The sequence below is a fragment of the Mixophyes fleayi genome, chromosome 3 (assembly GCF_038048845.1).
Source record: "Mixophyes fleayi isolate aMixFle1 chromosome 3, aMixFle1.hap1, whole genome shotgun sequence".
Taxonomy (NCBI): domain Eukaryota; kingdom Metazoa; phylum Chordata; class Amphibia; order Anura; family Limnodynastidae; genus Mixophyes; species Mixophyes fleayi.
This window is the reverse complement of record NC_134404.1, coordinates 221935447-221952702: the sequence shown is the minus strand read 5'-3', so window position 1 is coordinate 221952702 and position 17256 is coordinate 221935447. Positions and strand designations below refer to the sequence as shown.

At 40.8% G+C, this 17256-nt stretch overlaps 1 protein-coding gene across 5 annotated transcripts in view; it reads right to left on the bottom strand.

Moving 5' to 3' along the window:
* LOC142144385 (interleukin-20 receptor subunit alpha-like) overlaps nt 1–10636 on the bottom strand; it is a 40850-nt gene extending 30214 nt beyond the window's left edge. For 2 of the 5 annotated variants that reach the window (XM_075203145.1, XM_075203146.1), the window contains exon 1: nt 10369–10636. In XM_075203145.1, the coding sequence (XP_075059246.1) occupies nt 10369–10417 (49 nt within the window). In that variant the 5' untranslated portion in view covers nt 10418–10636. The remainder of the gene's footprint in view (nt 1–10368) is intronic. The other 3 variants (XM_075203147.1, XM_075203149.1, XM_075203148.1) reach the window with 2 other exon arrangements.
* Nucleotides 10637–17256: the final 6620 nt, after the last annotated feature.

Genomic DNA, 17256 nt, shown 5'->3' with positions numbered 1-17256 from the left:
ACATATTACTTTTGTCTGAGATGTGCTGGATTCTCTTTACCTTCTGCATTAGTCATAAAATAAAACTGTTGAGGCAATTAATTAATTTCAATATGTTGTAATACAGTGGCACAAACACAAAAAAATATTGAATAATTTACAGAATGCTAAAAATGTCTATGCATTTTAACATTCATGAATGAGTTAGCAAAGTCTTTTCCATAATGACATTTCATATAAATAGTGACATTTGCTGTCATTCTTCTGGTTTGCCCTTTTTGTGGTGTAGAATGTAATGGATCTGTTAATACATTTCACCTTTTGGGTTTTGACTTCACCTGGGCTTCTTCTTCTTCTTCTTCCCTCTTCAGAGGCAAGAAGCAGCCCAGGTGAAACCTATGTCAAGAAAAGACGTCACACGGACGTCTGTACCTGGAAATGGGAGTCTTAGCAGCGGCCGGCTGCATTCTCTTCGCTCTGTTTAGCAAACCTCCTGAATAGCGATTTTCAATATTAATAGCAGTTAAGATCAAAAGAGGTTTCACTTCTATCGGTATCCATGTTGATGGATCACTAAGTGGTCCTCTAGTCCGGACAGTTTGAATTGATATCAGTGTGCCAGATGCATTCACTTTGCTCTGGAGAGCTCAGTGATGAACTTGCTTTTTGCTGTGAATTACAATGGCTCTTTTTAGTGCATTGTCTGGCATCCTGGATTGGTCTGATATTGGTCTGGATTGGTCTGGATTGGTCTGATAAAAGCCACGCATCCCGGGGGGTCAGCACTCGTCGCCATGTGTTAGCTGTAGAATTACCACAGTTATCCAAGGGACAGGTGGAGCAATCAAATGAACCATAACTGATTTCATGATCCAAGAACCATCTTGCACCACTTTTCTTTACTGACACTGCTACATGGCAATGTTTCTTAGATGTGCTAGGAACTGTCGTGTGTTTGAGTCATTGCTCTGTCGCTTAGCATCCAGCCAGGTTGCTGCAGTCTTTGTTTGAAAGTGTATGAAAATAATATTGTGACCTGTGAGGTGGTCAAAATTTGAATGCAAATGACTTGAAATTAGTTATTGAGGTTAATAATAATGTAGGGGGGAAAAAAAAGTAAAAATATGTGATTTTAGCAACAAAAAAAAAAGTTGGGATTTTAGAAAAAAAATTGGGATCCAAAACCAAAACACGCAAGGGCGGTTTTGCCAAAACCAAAACCAAAACACGAAGTTAATCCAGATCTAAAACCCAAAACTAAAACCAGAACACAGGGGTCAGTGAACATCTCTACCTTTAACAGAAATTAAATTAGTCACGCTCCCTGGCCATTTTGAAAATGCTAGTTTAGGCTTTAATAAATATATATACAGTTAGTATATAGTTGTTGACTAGCGTCTCTTGCGAGGACGTAAATACATGATTGCAACAGAATTAGGCATGGACACCTCTGTTGATTCCAGTGCAATGTTACGGAATGATGACGACATCTATCTGCATTACTAGCAAACCACTTTTGATTAGCTAATTGTGTATTGACCCCACCAGCTGACAGTACTTAAATTATTATCATCGTAGTTATATTATAGCAAGTTGAACCCATTTTTTTACAATTACTTAATTGACATTTCCATATTGGACTAATGCAGTAAATGACTTTCCCTTTAGATTTTAAAAGAGAAAATAGCAGAGGTTTGAATTTAATAACATTTTATATTGAAAATATCTAGGGGCTAAAGTGGGGAGTTTGACTGGGGCGGTACACCTGTCAAACCGTAACGCAGGTGTCCAAAGGTGAGCTCAGGGAGGACAGAAACCTCCCATGGAGCAGAAGGGTACATCTCCAGGTCAAAAAAGCTACTGTTTTTTGACCTGGAGATGTGTACAACCTTTTCTTTTTATGTGCATCTCTTACCATGTACTGAGAAAAGTGATGCTTATATAGTCTATTCTCTTAACCCTAACTGAATATATCAATAAGAGTCCGGACAGTTTGAATTTGAATATCAATAAGAGCAGGGGCGGGCTGGGTCAGACGGCTATTAGGGCCGGGCGATAGGCCGGCCGGCCGCCCACCCGGATGCAAAAATCATAGTTTTTCCCCCACGTCCGCATCTGATGTCATCAGATGCGGCCGTGTCAGCGCACAGGCAGCGGCATCACATGACAGGGCTGCATCCCCTGTCATATGATGTGGCCGCCTGTGTGCCCCCCCGGCCATCCCTCTCCCAGCCCGCGCCTGAATAAGAGTATAGTGTAAAACAGTCAAAAAGTTCTGGTTAGAACTCTTAACCATTCCCAATCCAAATTGAACATTTATTCATTGAAACCATGCTCCTTCCATACAAAATACAACTTCGTCCAACAATTTCTAAATTTTTCATGTCCTGACATAACACCTGACACACCTACCATGCCAATAATATTATGTACAGTTAAAAACCAAGGCAAATCCTGCCAAATCATTTCAATTAAAATCTAGCTTGCATAATATCCAGTCTGATTCATTAAGAAAAGTAAAGCAAAAATATGAGTAAGTTTTCCCCTGGGCAAAACCATGATACAATGCAAGTTAGTTTATTATTTTGCACATCAGATAAATACTGTCTGCTTTTTCATGTAGCACACAATTGTACATCCCATTCCTCCTCCAATGCAACATGGTTGTAACAAACTGCCTCCTGGACTTTTGGACTTTATTATTTGTATTTCTTTTTATGTGTTGCAGCAGTACCTCTATTCACCAGAGGTGCTGATATTGTGCCTTACTTGTTTGTATCAGGGGTTAACCTGCCCTGTAATTATTCCTTGCACCTTCATAAACCTGTCTCTCCCAGCATTCATTGCTGGTTATTGTTGTCACATCCTGATGTTATACTCTGTGGTCACTTCCTCCTGTTGTGCTCCTGGATTTATGCTGCTGGAGATCTATCTCAACATACATTCTGCTGACATGTTTCTTATGTGAACCTGGGACTTACCTGTGCATTTCCCTGTACATGCTGCCTGGAATCTTTCCTCAACTCCCATTTACCTGCAACTGCTGTACATCTGGTAATTTCTGCAAGCTCATTATTTCATCATCTGTTCATACTCTCCAGCAATAAACATTGTTTGTTTTTTCACCTTATCCATGGCTCCTTAGCTGTATTTCTACATTGATTCGTGACAATGGTTTTGCCAAGGTGCAAAGTTACTCATTGTTTTTGCTTTACTTTTCTTAATGAATCAGGCCCATCATGTTTTTTTTTGTTCAATTCAAGTGTGTATGAAAATACATAAAACAAAATACAGAAAATACAGAAAAAGGAAAAAATGACAATTAAACAAAAAACAGTTATATATCTATAGAGTGTAGAGCTTTTAAACAACACACACAAGAAAAGTGTGAATTTTCCACAAACCAATCTTAATGCAGTTGAACACCTCCAAGATAAAAATGTGTGCTGTGTCATAGGCTTCCACACTCAAACCAGAAAATAGAAGAACGGCAAATATATCTTGCCATGGCAGCGTGGGACAGACTGTTGCAGAACCGGAATCTGATGAATAGTAACCTGCTTGTCAAATATTTTTTATTCAAACTTACATTGAATATTTTAGCGCTGGCAAAGACGGAGATCAATTGCAGATTTTCCCAACTTTTGAGTCTTTATCATGCTGGCTAATGTTAGCACCTTATAATCTTTTTCATACAATGCCATTTTAAAGGAAGCCAGAGTGGCTGATTGATTTTATGATATTTTGTTGATAAGACATCTTTGTCCATATAACTCTTGAATATTGCTTCATGATTCTAGTCTGTGTGTGTGTGTGTGTGTGTGTCTGTCTGTCTGTCTCTGTCTGTCTGTATGTGTGTGTGTTAGGGGATTTAGACTGTAAGCCCCAATGGGGCAGGGACTGATGTGAGTGAGTTCTCTGTACAGCGCTGGGGAATTAGTGGTGCTATATAAATAAATGGTAATAATAATAATAATTCAGTATTTCTGTTCTTCCAACAAAGTAGCAACAGCCTTCTCACACCTTTATAAATGTGTTTCATAATATCAACGGTTTCACCTGACAAAACTATAGTCTTAAATGAATGTTTTCTATGATAATTGTAAAACCACTGAAACAGGATGCCTACAAACATCTGTACTATAAGTCTTTGGTGTGTGGTATATGAAAACCCTTGACATTCTAGTTCATCGTGCTTTGATGTAGTTATACAAAGCATCACCTGTAAATAAGATCTAATTTCCACTGACATTTACATAATTGATTCTATTATTTTAAATCTGTATATTTAAGTTAAAGAACTTGTTTATAAACATGGCTGGGCAGTGGGATGTTGTAAATCTTTCAAAGCATTAAACAAATATAAAATATTAAGTAGGTAGTTTATGTCACTGAAAATCTATGACTTGAATATATTGAGCCCAATTCATTAAGGCAAACAAAGAAATAAATTTAAAATGTGGGGACAGATTTATAGTTGGAGTAGGGCATGTCCTAGATCAGCTTTAAATTTCAGTGTAAAAATAAAGCTATCAAGTATTTGTGTGCTACATAAAAACAGCCAGTATTTAACTTATGTACAAAATAATAAACTAATTTGCACCCTTTACATTGTAACATGGTTTGTCATGGGGCAAATTTACTCCCTAAATTTACTCCCCTTTTTTTTGTTGCTTTGCTTGTCTTAATGAATCAGGCCCATACAACCTAACTTAACTCAAAACTGATGTTGCCTAGTTAGAATCATGATGCTTGGTGCCACGATTTACTGAAATAGCGCCTGATACTTGAAATTACTCCTACCTAAAATTCCCTGTTGTACGCCGACATGGCTGTTACTGCTGTCTGTGAAATTAAACAAACCATCCAAAGCATCAGTAGTAACCATGGAAGCTAGTATTGTCTAAGGAACATCAGTTCCCCCCCCCCTCAAACAGGGTCAAAAGAAACAGCTATATCAATGTACAACAGGCACTTTCAAGCAAGAGTTCGACTTCAACTATCAGGAGTTATTCCAGTATGTTGTAGTACCCGGCATTATATTTTAACCAGGGAACATAATATTTGATTGGAGTTATCCTTTACAATAAAACTCCACTCATATATAAAATTATACTTTAATACCCCCACCTCCAAGTTGCAGAACAGTGGGGGACAGTTGGTAAGAGATTGTCCCAAGTCCTGGGTTGGGGTATTTCACAAACGACGTGGTCCTAACACTTTACCCTTGTGATTTTGTTAATTGATAGAAGGTGTGTTACAGCATAATTTTAGTTCTGGGTGGAGTCCTTCTTTATCTTTTTTATATTGCTGGCAGTTACAGATTCATTAAAATGAAATGAAATATTAAAGTTAAAAAACGAAAGAAAACCTTCATAAATTTTTTAAAAAAAAAGTAATAAAACATAATGTCCTGTGGGCACTTCTGCTTAACGCCATCCTGAGATGGCATTAACATTTGAAGGACACCTGCGCCGGTACTTGTACTGACTTTGATAAATGGACTCAGTTGTGGAATGATGACATTAGCATATTTGCAATTATATATTATTTACCCTATGCTAACTTTCCCCTTATCATCGACACCCCTAATTTTTTGGCACAGGATTGTAAAGGTGTATTGTGTCATTGTTTATCTTTTATAAGAGTCTGGCAAATCGCAATATAATAAGGTCCTGAAATTTTGTGCTAGTTAGCTGTTGGTTAAAATGGATAAACACTGGGGGGTAAATGTATCATAGTCCGGTTTTTGCATCCCGCGCGAGATCGGCGAGATGACAGCTAAAATTTAAAGCGGCGCTGCCTTGTAAAGGGAAACTTGCTCCTCCATTTATACTATTTAAATGAGAGAGCACAACGTGCAATCTATTATATGTTGTCAAATCTGCACGTCTTCACATAATTTAATGCTGCTGTAATTGGTGATTTGTACTTGCACCCAGACACTAAAGCAACTTTTAAATCAGGTGTCACATTCACTTTACACTTCCCATTAACAGAAGATTTGAACCCATCCAGTGTGAAAAATTCTTTGCTCCTCCTACTTTTAAATGGGGTGATCCTGCAAACCTGCACCTGAGATTCCCAGGGATTGTCTGCATTTGAGGTTCTACACTGGGTAATTATTCAAAGGTTGACAAACCCTTTAACACCAACATATAGGTAATTTATCACTTTAGAGCTCTGCTTTACATTAATAATACTTATCTCCCAACATTTGTGTAGGTGGCCTCAAGACAGAGGGTGTGTCTACTGCATTATGGTGGCACAGCCACACCCCATGGGCGTGTCTACACTTTTGAAGCGTTAGGCTGCCCCGTTCTCTCCTCCCCTCCAAACACCTTCATTGCCATGTGCAAGACACCCATTCACCACCGTTATGCCATGCAGAGCAGCAATAAACAGACGATACTTCCCAACTTTCCCAACCGCGGGACAACTTTCACATCCCGATCGGGATGGAGGGAGAGAGCCTTCAAATCAGGACTGTTCCTCCTAAATTGGGACGATTGGGAGGTATGAAAATATCTAAATATCAGAGGGGCGACAGAGTTGTACACAGGTTTTCAAGAGTGCATGGACATATGTTTAATACATGACAAATTTTAAGTGACACACAAAATTACAATGAACAAATTCACTTGCATGCAACTCTAAAGCGCCCTCCAGCTCTATGGATTCTTCTAACTTGGCGCTAACATTCTATTTTCAAAGTTCAAATTTCTCTCCTAGTCATCACTACGGGTATCTGTGTGATCAGCAATGATGGAAAGGGAGTGGTGGTATTTATAGTATGACCTGACACCCACACATCACATTTTGTTACACATTGACATGATGCCGGTAAGCACTTATTTTAATTGCTGAACACTGCACAGTCATAAGACATACAGGGAAATCCCAAAGTCATAGCTACATTTATTTATTGGTGGCTTCGTAATGCAAAATGAACAGTTCAGATTTTAACCAATTCAAAAAGCTTCCAGTTCCACGAGTACTTTATGGAGAAGGAAATGTGGTTTTCAAAATAAATCTAATACAACAATTTTGGATTGTTCGCAGTTAAATGGGAAAATAAAAACACATTGCCTAATATATGAAAGGATGAAAGAACCATGACATTTCAAATACAGGCTGTCTCATAAAACAGGCAATTTGTTCGAAATAAAGTTTTACATTTTAGAAAAGGGAGTGATCATGGTTGGAACATTTTTTCCTATGCTCATCACAATTCCTATCTTTAATTCTTTGACTTAGGTTGCACATTGGTGGCTATTAGTATCCACAGAAATTTAGTGAGCTGGGAAAACCTGGCTCATATTATTGAAGGGATCAGGTCCCTTTTTAATGGGAAGTTCATTCCTTGTGACACAGACACAGCAATCCCTATTAAACAGCTATGCGGTTCAGAAGCTGCCGGCTGCTTCTCCTCAATATGAGCGGACCGCGCTCCGTGTGACATATTAGCACGAGTTCTTTTAATAAAGACAAAAACTAAATACTAGAAACTGTTGGTCCCCAATTCAGTATGAAGAATATAATTTAAGTTAACAAAAACACAGATTGTTTTACCTTTATTACGACCGACTTATATAGGCCAAGTTTTGAATAAAGTACATATTTTTGGTATGAGTGTCAGTAAAAAAAAAAAAAAAAGGGAATATTAATGGCGTTGCAGTAAAAGTAATAAGATGGAATGAGGTCTAAATGCAGTTGTTCTATATTCATGACCCTTTTTTCCCTATTAAATCCAAAATGTAATACCAAAAGAGAATCATTTTTGTTCCAAAAACCACAATATATTATTCCGTAGAATAGAATCTGTAACATTATACCTGCTGTAATCAAAACAGGTTTTTTTAAGTGGAATGTGGCCTGGCCACTTGAACTGCAGCGAAAAGTCAAATATTAGTAAACCGAAAATAAAGTATAACATGTATTACACATATTTGAATCTTTTCAAAACTATGTCAAATAAATATGATTGAAAATGGGAGTGTTTTCTAAAAAGAATGAGGATAAATCATCCTTAAAATTATTGTACATTAACTCGATATTCTATACAAAATACCACTGTCTTAGTTTACAATTTACTGCTACTTTGTGGTGCTAAAGCGGAGAATAAAGGACTGATTCATCAAGGAAAGTAAAGCAAAGAAATTGACTAACTTTGCACTTTTGCAAAACCATGTAGCATTTGGAGGGAAAACTACATTTGAAATGTGTGGACAGATTTGTAGTTGGGGTTGGGCATTCTTAGATTAACTTTAAATTTCAGTATAAAATATGAAGCTATCAAATATGTGTGTGCTACATGAAAAATCAGCCAGTATTTAACCTATGTGCAAAATAATAAACTAATTTGCACCCCTTGCATTGCAACATGGTTTTGTCCAGCAGAAAATGTACTCCTTTTTTGGACTTACTTTCCTTAATGAATCAGGTCCAAAGTGTTGATATTTTACAATGTGGAGTTAATTTACTGTAATATTAAGGATAATTTACATCTACTTTCTGCATCTTCCACTGTTTTATAATAATTAATAATAATAATAATAATAATAATAATAATAATAATAATAAAGGGTCTATATATGACCCTTCGCATTTTCTCTATGTTAAATAGAATTTATTTTGCAGTGATAAGTCGTGAATTTTTCACTTACGATCAAGTATTTAAGCATTAATAATGTGCAAAGCCATTTAAAATAATAAAGTGTGATACACCCAAAATAATCATTCACTCTTCAATGACACCACCACAGTTTTTCCATTGGGGCTTGATGCAGAGTTGAACTTGCAAAAATTTGTGCAGCATAAACTGTATAAAATTGCACTGTACATGCCCACATCAATAATGCACGCAAATGCAGCTCATGCAGAAACACACACATACCCCTGGTAGAAGGTGTATTTTTGCACCTGTTACACAGCAGGTGCCAATACATGCTGATTATGGTGCCTTGGCTTAACCAAATGCAAGCTGTTGATGCAGAGCCGGGCGCATGTCGAGATGTGTAAATCTCTACTTATGGGCAGAGATTTTGGAGTAATCTGTAACCATTTTGAGACCACCTCTGCATCAGCCCCTGTGTGGCCAACTCTCCCACATACACAATGGGGTATATTTACTAAACGGCAGGTTTGAAAAAGTGGAGATGTTGCCTATAGCAACCAATCAGATTCTAGTTATCATTTATTTAGTACAGTCTACAAAATGACAGCTAGAATCTGATTGGTTGCTATAGGCAACATCTCCACTTTCTCAAACCCGCAGTTTAGTAAATATACCCTAATGTCACTGTCTGATCTTCTTCCACCTATCAAGCTATTTTACTTCCTATTCCTCCATGTTGCCATCAGATCTGTATCTTAATTAGCTGTAAATTGTTTGTATTGACCTGTCGAACCAGTTAAGGGAAAGTCCCTTTGCTAGAGTTTTGGTAAATGTAATTTTAATAGACTGCATAAGTCATACAAATTTGCAATGAACTAGTAAGATAAATGCAAATCACCTAATTGCAAGCTGCAATTATTACATAAACCATAAGGTCATAAGGTAATTTTAATTAACTGCATAAGTAATACCAATATGCAATAAACTATTAAGATAAATGCAAATCACATAATTACAAGCTGCATTAATTACATAAACCAGGTCAAAAGTATCTGAAAGTGCACCCCAACATGCAAGCATTGTTATAATATAACTTATTCTCATTCCACATTGCCTTTACATACAACCAAACTGGCAAAAAAGAAATAAAAACAGCAATAATAGGCATTGGCATAATTTGTTAATGTCTAGTGTAAAATGTGTACTAGCAACCTTTGGAAAAACATAAATGGCATTGTTACTGCATAATAGAACTTGCTGTTGTACATCAATGTAAAGTATTGCTCTTTAAAAAATGATTGAACTAAATAGCAATCAATATTAATTTACTCTTAATTACTTTTTCTAAATTTCAGTTAACATAATAGCAATAAATGCACAATCCATTCAAGCTTTTACTAATGTGCTTATGTATGCCTGTTCAGGGAGAGTTCACAGACCTGTTTGTTGTTTGATTACATTTTAGTCACATTACGGCTAAAGTTCAACTACACCTGTTTTAATCTGTTTATAACATTAACTCTAGAGCACTTCTTTTGCAGTTGTTCATAAAGCAGTGCTGAATCTGAAACAATCATCTTACAATAATTGTCAATTGAAAATAAAAAGAATTATAAGGGAGCAGGTGCTTAAAATGCAAGATAAATTCTTGTGTGCGTCTCTGTTTAAATGCTATAGTTAATTGGCAGACTTGTAACTGAAACTCTTAAAATACTGTACAGGCTGTACTGTACAGCACTCTCGCATCTTCCATTCATGCTCTCAGTGTTTACCTGGTTTAGACTGTGGTAGTAGCAGTATCAGGAGCAGAGGAAGCAGCATTCTACACCAGACTGCCCCTGATGCTAAATTGCAGCCTGCATTATATCTTGCACATTTCTCTTGTGCTGGAAGATTCAGGTAACTTGAATTAGTCCCAGTGTAGGAATCTTGTGGAGATGGCACTCAGTCTGAGCCTCCGATGACATTACCACTTGCATATGGTGCACAAGTATCTACAGTAACTTCCTTTTGTAAGACTCCTGTTATTTCTGTCAGTCCCCTCCCATGCATGAACTCTAGTAGCTTTACTGACGTTTCCTTGTGTCAAATGCCTCACCCAACATTCCCTGAAACTCCTGACTCTTCCACGTTTTAGTATGTGTTCTGTGGCCTGGTAACACCTGTATGATGTAGGCAAGGAGGAGGAGGCGGTGCACTAGTAGAAGGAGATCTGATTTTTAGACTCGATACGGCAAATGTAATTAACTATTGAATAAATATACAGAATGTAACTTTGGACTTTCATAGAGATGAACACAACAGTTTTTCAGATTTCATTGCTTCAGCCTTTGAAGTAGAATCCTACAACTGTATTTGAGAAATCGTGCAAATATTTAGTTTTATTCAAGTCTAGTAATAAGGTGATTACAAGTAGTAAAGCATGAAATGTTGTTGTACAATGATTTTGTGGGGATTCCTATATTTTTGGTTTATTGTTCATATCCTATGTTTATGCTCACATAAATAATAAGAGCTTATTCAGACGAATGCTTTGTCACAATCTGCTCCAGACAGAACATGATGGGGCTCAGTTAGTCATATATCTGTTTTATTTGCAGAAGATCTGCAGTTTCATACTATGCATGAGCACTAAAAATGTGTATGTCAGGCGCCATCTCCGTGGTTCTCCTGCCATACGGGGATGGGCGCCTGCCTCCTCTAGCCGGAGCGCTCTGTTGCCTAGTACCAGTTTCGCTGAGGCTTCCACCGGCTCCCCGTCAGTGCATGTGCCCTGCTCCGTCCCGTTGATGGGCAACGGGACACTACCTGTCACGTAGCGTGCCACTTCCTGGTTCTCCATTCTCCTTCCTGCTGCCTCTATTTAAACCTGGCTCTGGTGCCATTAGGGTGCCAGAGTAACCGGTTTCTATCTTCAGCATTCCAGTTGTTGTTGTTTCCTGTTTCCTGTTGTGACTTGGCTCCCCTGACCATTCTCTTGTGTATCAGCTCTCCTGTTGTGACCCGGCTTGTCGACCATCCTCCTATCTGCCTGTCCCATATTGTTCCTGCGATCTTGGCTTGTTTGACTACCCTTCTGGATTCTCCTTTGGTACTTTGCATTCCCGATTGGCTTGACCCGGACCATCTGACCCTTCTATCACTACACCGGTGTCACAGGCACTAGCTGTAGCTACACTTACCAGAGGTGCGGACCTCTGGGTAGTGTGGTGAATCAGTGGAACCATACAATAGAATAGAGGAAAAGAATGTCAATAGTATAAATGCTGAGTCTTGGCTCCGTGGAACTGTGATGGTACAGCAGATTAGTAAGCTGGATACAATGAGGAAAGAGTCCAAGTGCCTTAGCACGCAGGTAGCATATAGCAGGCCAGTACTTGATAACTGGATAACGTTAGACAAAGACCAATCAACAATGCAGTAGAAGAGTCAGCGACTTGCAGCTATAATACAGAGGCACTTGTAGACTTTAGTCCAGCTAATAGGTACCATACTGAGTAGTAGCTATATCACAAGGAGACATGAGTGGTCTACAGCTGGTAGGTTTCACCACAGATGTGTAGAGAAGACTTGTCCAGCGCAGGTATGTAACGGAATAGCGTGAGTGGTCCGCAGTTGACAGTTTACACCACTGATGAGAAGAGAAGACTTGTCCAGGTGCAGGCATATAATGGGGTAGCGTGGGTGGTCTGCGATTGGCAAGTTTTACCACTGATGTGTAGAGAAGCCTTGTCCTAATGCAGGCATGTGACTGGATAACGTGAGGGGTCTGCAATTGGCAAGTTGTACCACTGATGTGAAGAGAGGACTTGTCCAGGTGCAGGGATGTAATGGAGTAATGTGAGTGGTCTGCAATTGGCAAGTTTTACTACTGATGTATAGAGGAGACTTGTCCAGGTGCAGGCATGTAACTGGAGTAGCAAGAGTAGTCTGCAGCGGGTAAGTTCCACTACTGATGTATAGAGGAGACTTGTCCAGGTGCAGGCATGTAACTGGAGTAGCAAGAGTAGTCTGCAGCGGGTAAGTTCCACTACTGATGTGAAGAGGAGACTTGTCCAGGTGCAGGCATGTAAATGGAGTAGCGAGAGTAGTCTGCAGCGGGTAAGTTCTACTACTGATGTGAAGAGGAGACTTGTCCAGGTGCAGGCATGTAAATGGAGTAGCAAGAGTAGTCTGCAGCGGGTAAGTTCTACTACTGATGTAAAGAGGAGACTTGTCCACAGCAAACGGATAACACGAGCAGAAACAGGAAACACCTCAGAGTCTCAAGGGAATGAGAACCAAGAACAGGCAAAGGTAATAGGACAACAGGTGCCTTAAGTACTGAGAGGTGATTAATTAACCAATGAGACTAGAGGCGAGGTTTAAACAGTTCAGGGTTTCTGCACATGCGCAATCCTAGTCAAGATGGCGGACGGCCGCGGCTCAGGAGAGGCGCCGGCAGGAGCGAGAGAGACCCATGTCCCAAACTAGAGGCACTAACAGTCCGGTGAGTGACAACCGGCAACTGGTTAGTAGGACCGCAACCTGCGTGCCTTGTTCAGCGAAGTCCAAACCTCCTGCAGGGGTCCTTGGCGAATACCAGGGGTACGTTAGACTCCGCACCTACTAGTTCAGTAGTGCTAATACCGGTTAGTGGTCTCCTTTATTCCAGTTTTCAACAAGGCCTGACAGTTTACTCTGGCCATGACGGACGGCTCTGGGAAACCCTCTGCTCATGACCTCTTCCTCCATTTGGGCCAGCGAGTGGAACAGCAAAAGACTAATCAGGCTCAACTCAAGTCAGTGTATACAAGGTGTGATATCCCGCCTGGATTCCCTGAATCTCCCCCAGGCAGCTTCTCCGGCCACACCTCCTTCTAGTGTGAATGCCGCTACGTCCAGGAGTCTACGTATACCTAGTCCTGAGAAGTATGATGGTAACCCCAAGGGATGTCGAGGTTTTCTTAACAATGCTCCATTCAATTTGAACTTGCACCTGAGAATTTCTCTTCTGAGAGAGCCAAGGTAGCTTACATCATATCCCTTCTAACCGGACAGGCACTGGCCTGGGCTTCCCTGTTATGGGAATGTAACAATGTATCTCTTTACAACTCCACTATATTCATTGAAAATTTTCGTAAATTATTTGATGAGCCGGTCGAGTTTCTTCTGCCGCCTCCAGTCTTCTTGCCCTTCGGCAAGGATCCCTCGCGGCTGGCCAGTATGCGGTCCAATTCCGTACCTTCGCCTCTGAGCTGGGGTGGAACGATGAGGCTTTGACAGCTACTTTTTGGCAGAGGTTGTCTGATCCTATCAAGGATGTTCTCGCTTCCCGGGATCTTCCTACCAAACTGGACGAGCTGGTCTCACTTAGCATCAAAGTGGACATTCATCAACAAGAACGCTCTCTGGAGAGAGACCAAGGCCGCAGCTTCGCTCGTTTAGCTTCTCGCTTTCAGTCTCCGGCTCCTCCGGCCGAAGAGCCTATGCAGATTGTCACGGGCACTAGGAGTCTTTACCCAGGGATCACCAGGTGATAGGCTTACCAGAGCAGTATAGGTGGTAATATGGTACTCTGGTAGCAGGGTGATCACGGAACAGGAAATAGCAGATGATGAGATGCTCAGGAAAGTCTATGACTAGCAGCACTGGCAATATAGAGGTAATAACACACGAGGAACTGTATGGACAAAGGACACGTGAAGGTAGTCAGTGGTCTGCGGTAGCAAGTTGTACCACTGCTATAGTGAGGAGGAATGTCCAACAGAAATGAGGAGGTGATGAGAGTCAGCGGTCTGCGGATAGCAAGTTGTACCGCTGTCTGAGTGAAGGAATGGAATCCAAGTGGAGGTACCCCCCCTTTTAAAGGTGGGCACAGAACGCCTGCAACCGGGCTTGTCCGGATTTTTGGAATAAAACTTCTTCAGAAGGGCAGGAGCATTAAGATCTTCAGCTTTGATCCATGAACGCTCTTCAGGACCAAAGCCCTTCCAATGAACGAGGAAACGGAGAACTCCTCGCGAAATTTTTGCATCCAATACCTCAGTAATCTCGAAATCCTCCTCCTGATGAACTTGAACTGGCTGCGGTGCTGAGGGAGGAGTCGAGAAACGGTTGATGATGAGAGGTTTGAGCAAGGACACATGGAAGGCATTGGAAATCCGAAGATTCTTAGGAAGAAGAAGTTTAACACATACTGGATTGATAACTTGAATGATCCTATATGGACCAATAAAACGAGGGGCGAATTTCATAGATGGAACCTTCAAACGAATATTTTTGGTAGATAACCAGACACGATCTCCAATTTTTAGTGGTGGAATAGCCCGCCTCTTCTTATCTGCGAAAGACTTATATTTGTTAGATGTCTTCTTTAAACAGGTTTTGACCTGAGACCAGATATTTTTGAAGGTCTGACAAGCAGTCTCCACAGCAGGAACTTGGGTGGGCGGGAGGGCAGGAAATTCCGGAAAAGACGGATGGTGACCGTAGACCACAAAGAATGGAGTTTTGGATGATGACTCATGGTACAAGTTGTTATGGGCGAATTCAGCCCAAGGAAGCAATTCTACCCAGTTGTCTTGATTGGCTGAAGAGAACATCCTTATAAAAGTCTCAAGATCTTGATTGACTCGTTCCGTTTGTCCGTTAGATTGCGGATGGTAAGAAGATGAGAGTGCTAATCGTATGCCCAAGGTTTTACAAAGGGCCCGCCAGAATCTGGAAACGAATTGTACTCCTCTATCTGACACAATCTCAGACGGACATCCATGGATGCGGAAGATTTCTTTAATGAAATGTTCAGCCAGAGTAGACGAGGAAGGTAAACCAGACAGAGGGACGAAATGAGCCATCTTCGAAAATCTGTCTACCACTACCCAAATAGTATTGTGGTTCTTACTTGGTGGCAAATCAGTAACGAAATCCATACTAATATGGGTCCAAGGCTTGGACGGAATGGGTAGTGGTCGCAGCAACCCTGCTGGAGTTCTGCGGGAGGATTTGAACTGAGAACATAAATCACAGGAAGCAATAAACTCTTTGACGTCTCTCCTCATTGAAGGCCACCAGTAACTTCGAGAGAGAATCTCAAAGGTCTTGTGTTCACCGGCGTGTCCAGAAAAACGAGAGGCATGGAACCACGAAAGGATTTTCCTCCTCAGAGTAGGAGGCACGAGGGTCTTCCCAAATGGTAGTATTTTGGTGGATGAAGCAGCCAGTGAAATACATTTGGGGTCTAGAATAGCATGGTTGGGAACCTCTTCTACATCAGAGGACGTCACAAAAGCTCGAGATAAAGCGTTGGCTTTCTTGTTCTTAGCGGCTGGTTTGAAGGTTATAATTAATTCAAAACGGGAAAAGAAAAGAGACCATCTTGCTTGACGAGGGTTCAAGCATTGGGCAGATTGCAGATATGACAAGTTCTTATGATCCATGAAGATCGTCACCGGATGGCGAGCTCCTTCCAACAAGTATCTCCATTCCTCTAATGCAGCTTTGATGGCCAGCAACTCCTTGTCCCCGGAATGTATAATTTTTCTCTGCGGGCAGAAGACCCCGAGAGTAGAAGGCACAAGGATGTAATTTATGTTGCTCCGAGCGTTGGGAGAGAATGGCTCCTAAGCCCACATTAGAGGCATCTACTTCTAGGAAGAAGGGAAGTGTCACATCAGGCTGTCGAAGAATGGGAGCAGACGAGAAGGACTCTTTGAGAATTTGAAAGGCTTGGAGAGCCTCAGATGACCATTGCTTAGTATTAGCCCCTTTCCGAGTCAGGGCCACAATAGGAGATGCAATGGATGAAAAGTCTTGAATGAAGCGTCTATAGTAATTGGCAAAACCTAAAAAACGCTGGATGGCACGAAGAGTAGTTGGCTGGGGCCAATGTAATACAGCATTTACTTTGTCTGGATCCATCTTCAGGCCAACTCCGGAAACTATATACCCCAAGAATGGAATCTGGGGCAACTCGAATGAACATTTTTCCAATTTACAGAACAATGAATTTTTCCGTAGTCTGGAGAGGACCTCTGCCACATGTTGGTGATGAGAAGGCAGGTCCTGTGAAAAGATCAATATGTCGTCCAGGTAGACAACGACACATACATATAATAAGTCCCGAAAGATCTCATTGATGAAGCCTTGGAAAACAGCGGGGGCATTACACAGCCCGAAAGGCATTACTAGATATTCGTAATGCCCATCTCTGGTGTTGAACGCTGTCTTCCATTCGTCACCGGAACGGATTCTAATTAAATTGTAGGCACCACGAAGATCCAACTTAGTAAATATCCGAGCTCCCTTGATGCGATCGAATAGCTCAGTGATCAGCGGAATGGGATACCGATTCTTGATAGTAATGGCGTTGAGTCCACGAAAATCTATGCAAGGGCGTAATGATCCGTCCTTCTTTTTGACAAAGAAGAACCCATCTCCAGCGGGAGAGGTGGAAGGTCGAATAAACCCACGCTGGAGATTCTCCTGTATGTACTCAGATGTGGCTTGAGTTTCAGGTAACGAGAGTGGATAGACCCGACCCCTGGGAGGAGTCTTGCCAGGTAGAAGGTCGATCGGACAATCCCAAGAATGATGAGGAGGAAGACGTTCAGACTGAGCTTTATCAAACACATCGGCAAATGAAGCATACTGAGGAGGGAGTCCCGGGGAGGAAGATGAGA